General features: G+C 47.9%; 1 protein-coding gene across 1 annotated transcript in view; it reads left to right on the top strand.

Moving 5' to 3' along the window:
* The first annotated feature begins 12,521 nt into the window (after positions 1 to 12,521).
* TMEM38B (transmembrane protein 38B) overlaps positions 12,522 to 14,964 on the top strand; it is a 29,923-nt gene continuing 27,480 nt past the window's right edge. Inside the window, exon 1 of the mRNA XM_067553284.1 lies at positions 12,522 to 12,648. Coding sequence (XP_067409385.1) covers positions 12,543 to 12,648 — 106 coding nt within the window. The 5' untranslated portion in view covers positions 12,522 to 12,542. The remainder of the gene's footprint in view (positions 12,649 to 14,964) is intronic.

The raw sequence follows: 14,964 nt of genomic DNA, 5'->3' as shown, positions 1-14,964 counted from the left end.
GGTGAGTGCCATGCTATTTCAGGGAGATTTACTTGGGAAAAAAGGGTGACTGGACCAAATGACTCTGGAGTAAGAAAATCTAAGGCCTGAATCTCATTAACATTCATACCCCTTAAAATCACCAGCGTGGTGTGAAGTGTCTTCAGTGTAAGGCGAATAAGACCTATAGTTTGAAAGCCCCTGCAGAGCTTCTCAGTGGAAGCCAACAATTTCTGTAAAGGGGGACTGTGCGACATAGTGTATATGATCTGCACAAGGGATGGCACCAAGGAGATGAACCACTTTTGGTGGGGAGGGAAGGAAACATGCCCTGCCATGTGGAAAGCATCTGTAGTTAATACCAATTAAGGACCCATCTCTTGGCAGCAACCAAGATGACTGGATGTAAAGTAGAGAAGGGGCATCTCAACACGCTCCTTGTTGAGAGGTGATTGGACTATTTGCTTCCCCGCACAGCACAGATGGGGACTGATGCAGCCCAGGTACATGGCTTCATGAAACAAATTCTCAGTGCTGTAGGGACATGCTTAGTGTGGATCCCTCTCATCGGCATCCATCAGAACCAACATCTGAAGTGTTTTAATAGGATTGTGGCCCACTAGTCCAGAGCAAACATGAATTATTCTGTTAGACAAGTGAGCGTTAGTTGGAGCATAGCGAATACCCTTCTCTAAGAGACTGTCCACGTTGCAATAAACAACGTGCAGCACGGGCGTGGTTGGCCCTGGTCAGCTCACTCGGGTTTGCGGGGGTCTCAGAGCCCGTTCTCCAGCCTGAGCCCCCGCAAACATCTACACTGCAGTTTTATAGCCCTGCAGCCTGCGCCCCGCAAGCCTGCGTCACCCGACCTGGGCGCTAAGACTTGTTGCCAACGGTTTGTTATTGCAGTGTGGACAAGCTTTGATTCTGCACCACAAACATGACCACAGGTACTAAATTAGGACCAGAAAATGTCTCTTGCTTGGCAGCTCCAGAAACCACTCAACAGGAGAAGGCTGGTGCTGGGCTGATATGTTTGAGGGAAGTACCAGTTGAAAGCTGTTCAGTAGGTCATTCCTATTAATTTAGCTTGCTGCCTATGAATATTGTTAGACATAAGGGAATTGCCTGAGATGACCAAGTGAAAACTGCACAACTGACTTTTGTTCTTTGACGGCTAAGTGAGAAAGGAAGGGAGGGAGGGGGGAGAATGGCCAGCTTAACCTGTGGGTCAGAGGTCACTTTAAAGTCACATCCTTAAATCTTAACGCCAGAGATAAAGCAACAGACTCTAAATCCATTGGTTTTCATTGCTGTAATTGTACTTTTAAAGCAGCAGGTGCTGAGGGGAGAATCAAAGGGGGAGAGGGTTCGGAGAATCAAATCTAATAAATATTTGGCTAACGGAAGGAATCTATTTCTATATTGATCTGAAACACAGCAATAACGGACACGTTTATTGACGTACCAATATGTTGTCCCTGGGATTTTCAAACCTGTTCGCAGCGTTGGCCTAACTCTGCTCCCGGTCAAGTCACTGGTAAAACTCCCACCGTCTCCAGTGGCAGCAGAGTTAGGACAACGCTGAGCCGTTCTGAACACCCCACCCTGCGTGTAGGAATATACAGCCCATCCACTCATACTTTAGACTGATGACAGGGATTATAAACCATGCGGCTGTGGATTAAGGCAGGAGTCTTGGCACCCCAGGCTTTTGAGGGGGTCTTCCTAAAGAGGGACCCCCGGATGAATAGATTCCAAGGTCATTGTGATCATCTAGTCTGACCTCCTGCAGAACACAGGCCATAGAACGTCTCTGGATTAATTCCTGTTTGAACTAGAGCATAGCTTTTAGCACAACAGCTGTGGCAGGGGTGGATGGATACATCCCACACTGGAGAGAGAAAGGTGCAGGAACAACTCTGGACTGGGGAAGCCCCCCCACAACAGGCCTGCTGGGCATGCACCAGTTGGAAGAAGGACGTAAAAGGGAGTCTCTTCAGCACGGCAAGGCGCGGGCGGAGAGAGGCAGGCCTGCACTCAGTACTGCAGAGGGACGGCGCCAGGAAGGCATTCCCAGAGGGGAGCTCTGCTTCACAGAGCCAAGCCTCCCTCCCCGGCGAAGACCAGTGGACCAGGTTGCCAGGGACAACGTGCTCCAATGGGAGGGGCAGAGCTGTAGGAAGAGACCCAGGCAGGTTATCTGGATCACAGGAGTGTGGCACTCGGGAGGGCCCCTGGGTCACGATCCAGTGCGGTGGGAAAGCCGGGGTTGCCCTACCCATAACTGCTAGGTGGGGCAGCACCTGCGAGGCGGGGGGGGCTCACCCCACTCATCGCCTCTTACCTTGATTTTAAAAAAACGTCCTGCCATGGAGAACCCATCACAACCCTTCGTAGGTGCCAAGACTCTGCCAGCTCTGGGGTGGAGCGGCAGTGCACTCCTCACCGGGGAGGGGCACAGCAGGGGAAACCCTTGCTCGTGACTAAGAGCCGGAGGCAAAGCCCACGGAGGGGAATGGAACTCTTCCTGTAGACGTCAGCGGCCTGTCCTTAGGTAGCCATCGGGTGTGGGATTTGTTAGTCGCCCACCAAAACGAAATCAACTTGAAAGCTGTGATACAGGCCATGCAAAGAAATTCACAGTTAAAGGAGAACCTTCACTGAGTACATTCGCCGCTGAGTGTGTAACTCCTGTGATTAGTACCTGGCAAAGGGCAGCATTAAGAAAAAATGTCGAGTTGGTGTGTCTCAAAACCGGAGAGAACACCTGGCGCTTTATTGTCCTTCACTGGAATCGCCTGACTTGGTCCCTTAGAGAATCGGCCATTTACTGGGTGACTGATACCTGGCAATGACTCTACCGTACTGTCAGTATAGCACAATCTGTGAAAGAGAGTATAGAGTCCATTGGAGTACAAACCTTCAACGAACCAAGCTGTACCACAGCATCACTATGGATAGACAGTTCATGCGTGAGTAGGAATTTACTACCGAGCACCTGACCAGGGAGGTGATGGTGACTAGTCCTGGAACGCACCAGGGGAGAGGCAATGCTTATTTTAGTCCCAAGCGGTGCACAGGCTCTGGTCCAAGAGGTGAATATAGCTGAACCGCTTGGTAATAGCAACCACAGTGTAATTAAATGTAACAGCCTTGTTGGAGGGCAAAGACCAAAGAAATCCACCACAGTGACATTGAACTTTGGCAAGGGGACCTACACAGACATGAGGAAGCTAGTTAAATGGAAATGTAAGGAACAGTCACAAAAATGAAATGCCTGCAAGTTGCATGGACTCTTTTAAAAAAAAAAACCCACTATAATAGAGGCTCAAGCGAAATGCATGCCCCAAACAAATTACCAAACAGACAGTAAGAAGACCATAAAAATGCCAACGTGGCGAAACAACAGAGTAAAAGAGGCAGTTAGAGGCAAAAAAGGCAAATTTTCCATTGACGTGGCTGGATGGGGCTAGAGTTGGACCAACATGGAGCGTTGCATGGAACCTCTAATGGGGGAGTCTTGATTTCAACCCTTGCCCCTGAATCACACCATGACTCAGTGGCAGAGCTCATAGGGAGATGGGGAGACAGCTACCCCCGGGCTGTCATTTGATGTGCGGTGCTTTTCCAAGCATATTATGCAATTGACAAAACGGGGTGTGTAACACACAAGGCTGGAAAACACGCCTCCCCTGCACTCACCCAGCAGTGATGGCGCCTGTCCCCTGGGGCTGGCCCTGGCTTCCAGCTCGGGGCATTGTGTGCTGGTGCATGGCGGTCGCTCCGCCATTCAGGTTTGGCCTGGCTGCTGCTCCATCATGACCCAGGAGCAGCCGGGCCAAATGTGAGTCAGTGGGTTGCGACGTGTGCAAAGGGGCGCAGTGCCATGTCATTGTATGCGCCATCTCGCAACGCCTGGCGTGGAGATCCAGGCCTATTCTCATGGGACAGGAACCGCTGCTGCGGGGTGAATGTGAGTTTGGTCTTCAGCCCACTACCAATGACCAATCAACCTTCCCCTCCACCTCCGCGCAGTTACAAAACCTAGCTCTGGCACTGCCAAGAATGCTGCTGTTATTCCACCTCTAGTAGATGAGTGTCCAGTTGCCTATGCTTTAAATGAATTCAAGTGAAAAATGAAACCCAGTTGGTACATTTGCCACGGGAAATGCTAGTCTCAGGGGGAACCCCTCTCTGCAGAGCTGTGCCATGCAAATTCATGCCTTAACCCCAGCTTTTGGAAAAGCTTTCCACAAACCACTGACTTTAGGCAGCAAATAGTGAAGTGCAAATTTAACTAGCGGCTCGGAGCTGAATATCTGAACAGAGAAAATGTCCTGCTTTTTTTTCCCCGCTCCTGGAAGCTTGGCAATGTGAGAATCATAATTAGTATGTTTGCTCATCACCTTATTTTTATTTCAGATTAAGGAAAAGAAACAGAGAGAGAATTACTATAATGTCCCTGGGAAAGAGAGACAGCGAGAACACCCAGTGACATTGTGTGTCTGAACTGACACACGGAAACAGAAGCAGCCCCTCCTCTACATTTAAAGGTAAAGTCCACAAACATGGAATTGCAACATCACGTTTCAGTTACATAGCGATATATACCACCACACTAGTTAATTAAATAACTGAGCTCTGAGGACCTGATCCAAAGTCTCCGATGGACTTCAATGGCCTTTGAATTAGGCCCCAACAATATAGGTGCGCCAACAGTGAAACAAAATATCAATCAAGTATTATAATTAAAATATCCAAATTCATCTAATTCTTCATTTGGAAAATATATCTGTGAATTAATTGCCCTGCTCAATAGTCAAATAATGGCAGAAAATATTTGTCAAAAATGTATTAAAAATAAAATTCCTCCGATAAATTTGATGAGTATTATTCAGTCGGCTATTCATTACACTCTCTTATGTAGAACTGGACTGAAGATGGCATCTCGTCTCTAGAACACATCAGGTTGGAGCCAGCATGAGCCCCTGGAGAACTGTGGGCCGAATTCTGACGTTCTTATTAAGGCGAAAGTCCTGAGGAAGTCAAGGGCTGAGATTTTTCATAAGTAACTAGTGATCTTAGGTGCCCAACCTGAACCACTCAAACAGTCTGATTTTCTGAAGGTGAGGGCTTGGCCCTTTGTGAAGGTCAGATCCCTGTAACACATTTCAGATTGGCCCTCACCAATGTGAGCACTTAAAATCACTAAAAAATTGGCCAGTGATTTCAGAATTGGGCCCTCTGTGAGTTCTCCCCTCCAAGCAAATTTATAGAGATAGGGTAGGATTAAGCAGGATGCTGTGGGAATCATTCCAATCACTTTATGTCATGGCTGTATGCAGCGAACGTGGGGTGACTAAACAGGCAGCTCGTGTTTCCATTATCATCATAAACCTTTGCACCAGATTTGAAGGGTAAGGCACTGATTTCTTACACCCACCAACTACCTCTTGCATGGAGCTGAAGCTTTCTGCCTTTTGTCTTTTTTTAAAGTGTGCTTACAAAATGATGGTAAAAATGAAATATGGGCAATTAAAAACACTGTTAGGATGGAAACGTAATAAAAAACATAGCATTCCCCCAGATTTAGAAATGCAAACCAGCCACAAAACTAGCAAAATAAAAACAGCCAATGGGCCTTGTTCCTACTACATTTCTTATCAGTCTCCTGCAGAGACTCTAAAACTCTTATCTCGATAGACCAGATTACTGAGCTGATCACCTCTCCATGCTGAGTAGGAATCAAACGACCGTTTCCCACTGTCAGCACGCTGCACATTCCCAGTCCAGAGAAATCAATTAATGAGATGCAGGGCTGATTTCTTTCTTTCTGTCTGTCTTTCTGTCTGTCTTTCTTTCTTTCTTTCCCCTCCCCCAGTTCTAAATTTTAATACCATCTAAGAGTCCTTAGTTAGAAGAGGACTTGCTGGCAATGCAGGTGCAGGTTTTCAGCGCCTGGACACAACGGCAACAATCCCCCCTTCTGCCCTCCTCAGGGTTTCTCTTTGTGAGACACTTTTTCTTTTCTTCCCTTTTCAAATGTACAACCCCTGCAGCTAATCTGATTATGCTAATTTGTCCTTCATGAACCCAAACACTGTAACAGGATCCATGGAGGGTGCGCTGGCCTGGGCTGCAGGGATGATGGTGGTGGGGATGGAAGGGAAGGGAAGGGACAATGAGTTCAAGTCAGTTAACAAAAAAAGGCTTCTGTATTGTTGGACAAAGCGCACTCTGGGAAACCCATGCAGCTCTTGACAATTTAGAGTGTTCGAAACTGGCCATCGAGCAGAAAAGGCAGCACTGTGAATGTACAATGAGGGGCACAATGAAAAGTCTGTTTCCTGTTGACAGTTGTTTTTCTTTTTCTTTAACTAATCCTGCCCCCAATCAAGTAACTGAAGTATTGTACCCCAATTGCTAGCCGGGTGGTAGCTGTGACACTAGACATCTTCTGAGTGTACCCTGTCTCATTAGTCCTACTGGCTTGACACTACATTAAACCCACTTAAAATGTGGCAGCAGGGTTTGTGGACACACAACGGTTTGTGAACAATATTGTAACCACGCTCGAGTGCTGTTAGGCACAGCGTCTCCAATGTGGTTGTGCCCACACATGTTTTCACGACAGCAACGTGACGGGATCTGACCACTTTTGTACAAAGTGCTCAGTAAGATGCTTAAAAAGTTGCGCAATACAGTGGTAGAATGAAAGTAATCACTGCGGGCATGGTCTCTGTATGGCAGTGTGTCACTACCAGATGACTTTGGGCTAGTTCCTCAGCTGGTGTGCACAGGCATAACTCCATCATTATAGCAGTTCAGGACCCGACCCACGGTGGTGGCATAAAATGCAATTAAGATGCTTATTTTGCAATTTAGATTGGAAAGCCTTTAGAGTAGGGACTTTGTCTCCATCTCTCTGTATTAAAGCACCTTCTATACACCCCACACTTCATAAATAACAGGAATTATAAAGGGGCTTTTCAGCAAAAGATGGGTCTGAACCAACCCTTCCATACTGGCGAAGTTTGAGACCAATTTCTACCTGCAAAGAGTGTTTCTCTTTCATTATCCAAAGACGGAGAGGTTGATTTTAATGGCTCCACTAATAGCCAACATATCAGTCTCAGTCGCACTCCCTGGGTCCCACTAACATTCGGATGGTTCCTTTCTCTGCTATCACTCCTCTCTCTAGATTCGATTTCTTTGCAGGTGCCAGAGAAAAGGGGAACTGAGAGAATTTAGGTGCTCTGTGTTCCACCTTAATAAAGATGGCTCGCCTTGGAGGACAGAGTAGCATCATTCCCAGTTAGTTCATCAGCAAGGCACAAAGCAGACTAGTCATTTTATGAAAGCAAACAGAGGAGGTAAGGTGAGTTCCTTAAAGCTAATGTTTTATGTGCTCTTACATTGTCAGTTCTAGTAGCACTAAACGAAACTTCAAGAGGTGCTTAAATTCACATTATTTCAAAGGGGGATGATAATTTATACAGCAATATTTAACAAAATTAGCTCCAGCAGAGCAGTGAGTAGGCAATGGGAAGGGGGGGGGGCGAACCCCACACAAGTGAAATGGGATTAACAGGTTAAATTCAGCCATAAAGAGTGTATTGTTTTGATTTGCTGCATAGTGATTGGCACGTCTGTGATGTGAAGGAAAAATATACAAAGCAAGTTATGTTTATAATATACATGCAAATATCTCTGAGTCGTCCCTCCTCCTGCTCGAGATATACAGGAAAGCCTAGCAGATATGAACCAAAACAAGTGCTGGTTCTATGCGCTATCCTTACGTTGTACATAAATATAACTGTTTCTGTGAGTTGTGCTAAATCAAAGACCAGCAGCAGTTTTAATCCGGGAGTCATTTAGCTCTCCCAGCCAGCAGCAGTGTGTATTGTGGTGGGGAGGTGCTTGATGCATGGATGGAGATACACAGCACAAAGAAAAGTGAATGTTTTTATTTCCACTTTGGTGTGCAGTGGAATGGCAAGATAACCAATCAATCATGCTTTGTGTCCATTTTGGCACTGGAGATTCACTAGTATGCTGTGGCCACACAAAAAAAAAAAAAAAAAAAAAAGGGGGGGGGGGGGGCTGTAAAATTGTCTTAATTAACAGTTATTTTGTTAACCTATAACAGCCAGAGTCCACTGGTGAACCTGAGCCTGTCTTGTATCAGCTGAGAGAGGAAATCTGTATTTTCCCTTTAAACAGAAGGGATTGGTTTCAGTGACTTCAAGTGGTTGTTTTAGGATCTCATTATGACTGTGTACCTTGCTCGGATCTTACTATGATTTGAATGATAAGGCGGTTGGGGTGTTGAGTGGAGCCAGTCCGCTCGTTTGTAGTCCTCTGCTCCCACACCAAGGGTGCTACAAACATCTCCTTGGGGGTTACCCTGAAAACACGGATAGGCCCTTAGATTGAGGTGCAGGAGGCAGGTGTGGGGAACAGGTGAGAGAGGAAGGGGGGAGACCTAGCTGGGATGTTAACGTCAGGGGTAAGAGTGGAATAAGAAGAGAGAGAAGACACGGAGGTGCTGCAGAAGGAGTCGGGATGGAAGAGACTGAAAAGGGACAGGGAATATCAACCCTGGATAAGGCAAAGGAGGGTGCACTAGAAGAACCTAAAGAGGCACAAAGAAATGTGGGGGCACAGGAGGAGGCTGAGGGAGGGGCAGGGGAATGCGGGGGGCGCAGGAGGAGGCTGGGTGCAGGAGGAGGCGATGTGGTAGGACTGTGACGTGGTGCACAAGCCCCACACTGTTGAACTGAGGGCTATAGAGCAGCTTTGGGCCCAGAAGCCCCCACCCAGCAGCACCTGCTGGGCATGCTGACAGTGGAGGCAGGGCTCAAAAGGGAGCAGCTCAGCCCAGCCCAGGTGCACAGAGCAAGGGAGCAGTTGTGTGCTGCAAGCTCCTGCAGAGAAGCCACGGGGGCTCCATGTGGCTGGGATCAGCCCCCAGCACCAAGCCAGCGCAGGCCCTTCCCCCACAGGGGGTGGGAATGATGTGCCGTGACTGACAGTGGAAAACCCTCCGCAGCAGGATCAGAGAAAGCTTCCAGGGGAATCCAGACGCAGCCCAGTGGCACCAGTGAAGGAACTGAAGCCGGGGTAGGACATGGCCCAAGGAGCAGGCAGAGGGGTGCCCGGTCCCTGGCCGCACAGTTGAACTATTACTCACAGGGTCCTGCATCGGAGCCCAGTGGAGCAGGGAGGACCTGGGGTTCCCTAACCCCAGCTGTTGATTCTCGCCACTGGGTGACACGGCCATTGACTCTCATCACTGGGCCATGTTGCCGTGTTTGTACCTCAGCCCCCTAACCAGGATCCCAGATATTAAAGGGCAAATAAATATAATCCAATTTTCATTAGCAACTTTACTCAAAAAGAAGCAACCCGTCCTTTTACCATGAGTACCTTCTCCGCCAGGAGATACGACGTTAACAGACAGTTCTGTGTCATACGTCTCTCCAGGCTCTTTTGCGAGATCTGGGGAGTCACAGGATGAGGATGTCTGACTTTTAAACTGCCACTTGCTGTTGTGATGGGATTTCGGGATATTCTGTCACAACATCTTTCTTAAGCACGTGTAAGTGATGGTTGTTCAGCCAAACATTTCTTTGGCTGTAGAACCATTCAGGGCATATGCTCTGTGTTGCTCATGAACTCCATACTCATGCAAGAAAGCTGAATGCTTTGGCATGCTGATATGAGCTCTCCCGTCCTCCCCCACCTTCTGTTAGGTCTGAGGAGGTGAAGGACTCTGATTGCCACGCTCCCTTTCAGTGTGAAGTAAAGTTCGACTAAAAATGCTGCAGGCCAATCCATTAGGCCTGCACTTCTACCAACTTCAGTACCTTGGTTTTCCTCATTCAACAACAGAGGAGTCGTCAGCTCCCGGAGTGGCTGCATACCATCTAGAAGGCTGGTTATGATTAATTTCAGATATATATGCTCATCATGGGCCATCTTCTAATTACTTGAAGTATCTTTGATCTCTGGAAAGTTTGTGACCAGTTTTTTTCCCCCCTAGATTAGATTCCAGTCCAGCCCTCCCACTGAGCGTGTGGGGCTCATGTCTGATTTATTTTTGGTGATGTAATTTTCCCCACAATGAGATAAAGAGCCTGCCTGCCGCACTTCTGAAGGCACTGGAGTCCCTCCTGGCTTTTCAGTAGCAACTTTAGTAGGAATTATTGGTAGACTCCCTCTCTCTCTCGTTGCATCAGAAGCAAACTTTTTGTATTTTCAATACACAGACAGCATCCAACTCCTTCTCTTGCACTTCAGGAAGTAAAGGAACTAGCTGGCACTCGCCTTTTCATTTTGAGATTCATTTAAAAACTGTGCCCACACTACACAATCAGGCATGCACCATTACCAGCCTCATTCCACAAGAGACTAGGGAATGTTCAGTTCTCCCAGAATCACTATAGCATGCTGACCGCCCATCTCCAAAGCAACATCTAGTATAAGTAATGAGTTCTTTTAAAGTGGCTTCCTAAATGTACCTATTGCCACTTTCTCTCCCTCTCCCAGGCCCCATGGCCTCATGCAAGCTAGTTTGAATGGCTTTTTCTTCTCAGAAATGAACTTGATGCCACACAGTGGGAAAGAAGCAGTAGTGCAAGGAGTAAAGGAACTTAGAAAGGATATTTCTTTCTATAGCCAGTGACTGCAAGACGCATGTAATTAACATCCTATAAAACTGTATCAGTTATTCTTTGATGGCTACAGCTGTGCAGACATGTATCATAGTTCATTTCATGGGAGGAAAAAATACAATTTAACCTATTACTGCCTAAAACAGAATGCAATTTACTAACTTACTACTGAATCACACCATATATGAAGATTTGGTAAGCAAAATTGTACAGTGGAAAATGACCTGTGATTTTATGACAGGTCAAAATCTATTAACAGTTTGTGCTTCAACTGCTTTTCCTGAGAAGTGATGTTCATATTAATAGTTGTATACAGAGAATAAGGATGAGCATGTGATTAAGACGTTGGCTTGAAACTGGGATTTAGGAAATCTGGGTTCAGTTCACAGCTCTTCTATAGATTTACTATTGGTCTATATAGCATTAGCGGGATTGCCAACCTCAGGTGTTCAAGAATCATGAGTCGGGCCCAAGAATGTAATGGGCTTTACAAAAAAAACCCAACCATTTTGATTCTGTTTGCTGTCTGAGCCCTTGGGGTGCACTCAGGTCACATTTTCAAACGTTTCTCTAAAGCCATGAGGGATAGAAATTTACTTTTGTTTTTAAAATGAAAGATGAGATTCTCATGTAATCCCTTTGCAGGTGATTTAGGGACTTTTTTTGTAAATGTGCTTGCATTTTTAAAGGGTCAAAACATTAGGCAAGGCTGCTGAAAGAAGAAGCGCTCAGTACCTTCTGTTTTTGTGCATGTATGGAGGGAGAGAGGAGGGTGGTAGCAGGAACTTAAAGAAACTTTTTAGTAGAGTCTGAGCAGGCAAGAAGCTCTGTTACACAGGGCAGAGCATTCCCCTGTTCCTCGAACCACAACGGACATTTGGTATTTAGTGGTAGAATTTCAAGAGGTTTTTTTTTTTTTAAAGTGATGTGGGATTCCAGACCCATGATTGAAGCAAAAGCTGCCTAAGGAATTTAGTGTTCACCTCAGAACAGGTCTGCAGTCCCCCTCCACCCAGTAGAACCTCATCTTCAATGCCCATACCACTTCCGAATCCCCCTGCACCCAGCAGATCCCCCCACCCCCATACAGGTCCCTAATCCCCCTAGACACCCCCTCATTCCCATACAGATCCCTAATTCCCCTAGACACCCCCTCATTCCCATACAGGTCCCTAATCCCCCACCCCCAGACCCCCTACCCCCTCATTCCCATACAGGTCCCTAATCCCCCTAGACACCCCCTCATTCCCATACAGGTCTCCCCCCTAGGCATCCCCCCTGCCCATCAGGTCTCTACCCCCACCCCCATACAGGTCTCTAATCCCCCTAGGCACCCCCTCCATTCCCATACAGGTCTCTCACTCCCTGCCCCCAGCGGTTCTGTAATCCCCCCTCCTGCCCCGACACACCCCAACCCCCCTGCCCTGAGCGGGCCGCCCCCACTGGTATCTGACCCCGCCCCCGCCATGCAGCGATCTGACCCCGGCTCCCAGCCGAGCCTCCCCCCCGGGCCCCGGCGCGCAGCCCCGCGGGTGGGATGTCCCCTGACTGACAGCCCCCAAGCAGAGCCCGCCCCCTTCAGGTCCCACCAATGAACAAGCACTCCGGGCGTGGGCGTGGTCTACGTAGCTCTTCCCATCTCCCCGCCCCCGCTACGGCGGCCGCCAAGGGGCCATCTCGGTTCGTTCCTCGAGCGCTGGTCGTGCTGTTCGCGCGCTGTCTGCCGGCCTGCCTGGCGGGAGACGGAGTGTGTGCGCGCGCGCGCATCCCGGAGGGAGCCGTGCTCGCTCCAGCCGCCGCCGGCTCCTCCCCTCCCCGCCCCGAGCCAGGCCCGGCCCCGCCCCTCCGGGCCGAGGACGAGGAGGAGGAGCCGCTGCCGCCGCCATGGAGCTGGGGCAGGTGGCGCTGGGCTTCTCCCGCCTGCCCATGTTCCCCTTCTTCGACACGGCGCATTACCTGGCCTCCGTCATGGCGCTGAAGGAGCAGCGGGGTGAGCCCGGCCCCCTCAGGCACCGCCCGGCCCGGCCCCCGCCCCCCTCCCCCAACGGCCGTCTCCGCCCCTCTCCGGGGAGCCCGGCGCGTCCCCCCCGCTTCCCCTGCCCTGGGTGTCGGGCTGCCCCTGACGTTCACCCCTGCGGAGCCGCGGGAGGGAAACTGAGGCACAGCGGGCGGTAGGACTGCCCCTCCCCCCCATGGGTCTCTAGCAGCGCCGGCCGAGGCTGTGTGGGGCTGTCCGTGGAGCGGCGGGGGGGGGCACCCACCTCCCCTCTCCACCGCCTATGCAAAGCCCCTGACCCGCGCCCGACCTTCCCTTGGACTGCTCCGTGACCCCCGCCTGCCTGGGGAGCGCTGGAGCCCCCCCTCCTCCCTGCCCCGGAGCTGACACACACACACACACACACACACAGCGGGAGGGGAGGGTGTTGAGGGACTTCAACACCTGCCCCAGCTTGTCCACAGCTGGGACCTGCACCCGCGTGGGCAGATCAGATGTTGTGATCTGTCAATGTGGGTGAACACCCATTGCACTGCACACACGCAACCTGCTGGGGGAAATGTTTCCACCTGTAATCAACAAAAGGTGCAGAGCAGCCAGCTCAGAACAAACACGAGAGTCCCTTAGCACTTGAAAGACTCACACGTGTAATTTCTGCAGGCATGAGCTTTCCTGGGCTGCAACCCACTTCGTCAGAAAGCTCATGCCTGCAGAAATTTAATGTGTGAGTCTTTCAAGTGCTACAGGACTCTCCTTGTTTTTTGCTGTATACAGACTAACAGGGCTACCCCTCTGGAACTTTTTAAGTCAGCACAGTGCTGCTTGAGAACCCCAGCTTTGATTCAAGGGTATTTCCTGGGTATGCTTTTGCATGTTATGTTGACCCTTTGTGTGTTAACACTTACAGCTTTAACTTTGTGATTCACCACGTCTATTGTCATTAAATAATTCTGACCCTTCCCTCCATAATTCCCCCTCCCACTGTGAACATTTAAATAGATTAAAAATTGGAAAAAAACGTTTAAACCCATAATGTTGCACAGCTGCCAATTTAAATCAATAAAAATTAAAAAAAAAAAAAAAGCTTAAAAATAAACAGTTGTATTATCTGTTGAAATTATATTTAAAAAAATCAAATTCTGCCAAGCCTAGATACACTGGACTATGGATAGGAAATGGAGATTGGTGCTCTTGGGGGTTAAGTATGTGTGTGGGGCACAGACATAAATGGTGGGTTCTATATGGCTGAGATATTTTTTTTTTTTTAAATTTCTGTCTAAAACATATGATCTATTTCAAACAGGAACTAATTCAGGGAAGTTCTATGCCTTCTGTTATTCAGAAGGTTAGACTACATAATCACAGTGGTCCCTTCTGGCTTTATACTCTGTGAATTGTATCCACTTAAAATTGCCACTGATTTCAGCCTTGAAAATTAAGTCTTGATATGTGTAGAAATGATGTGGAAGTGGAGGGTCTCAATCTGCTGCCTGACACAGCTGTTACTACTCCCAAACCCCCTCTATGCCAGCACTGGGGGAATTATATACTATAAGCTTTTTTGGTGAGTAGGGTTGTGAATATTTGCAGGGGATAGGTAACATAAAGCAGGGTTAGATAATATTAATGGTAAAGAATCTTGACCCATGTCTACACTATTGCTTCTACTATTGCAACAAGCTTTGAAAAATTATGGTCCCATATTTGCTATTGTCATTCTAGATAAAAGAGACCTTAAAAACCATTTTCATTTTCACAGGAATTGAAGCTTGCTCTGGTGGCCTTGGATAACCATCCCTTTTACCCATGTGCTGTGCATTAGTTAGTTGCTGTTGTTAACCCCAGAGGTAGCTGCACTTCAGCTGTAGTACACACAGTTTGCAAAGTAATTAGGGATGAATGGTGTTAGAGCTGTAAAATTATTCTAAAAAAATTAAATTCTTACACTTTTCTAAAGTATTCTGAGCTTTAGAATGTGGTATTATTACAAGTGATAATGATAACCTGAAACTTTAGTTCTCTCATGTCTATTCCAATACAATTTCAAGTGGTGTATGTCCTGTCTAATTTAGTGGCAGATTACTGGAAAGCTTTCTGTAAAATACTTTGAAATGAGTGCCCCTCAAACAGGGAAGGTCTAATGTTTTAAAACATTTTGTATAGATTTTAGGGGTGTTGACTTTATTGACCTTATTGACTTTATATTTGTACGATTCAAGTCTGGTGAATGTGCTCTTGCTGCTATTCTTTTACTTAATGCACAAACTTACAGTGCTCATTCTTTTATCTAGGTGCTTTTTGACAATTCTG

The sequence above is a fragment of the Emydura macquarii genome, unplaced genomic scaffold (assembly GCF_026122565.2).
Source record: "Emydura macquarii macquarii isolate MOO-44397 ecotype Brisbane River unplaced genomic scaffold, CSIRO-AGI_Emac_v2 contig_1451, whole genome shotgun sequence".
Lineage (NCBI taxonomy): Eukaryota > Metazoa > Chordata > Testudines > Chelidae > Emydura > Emydura macquarii.
Note: the sequence above shows the minus strand (reverse complement) of the source record. Positions and strands in the feature narration are given on the sequence as shown.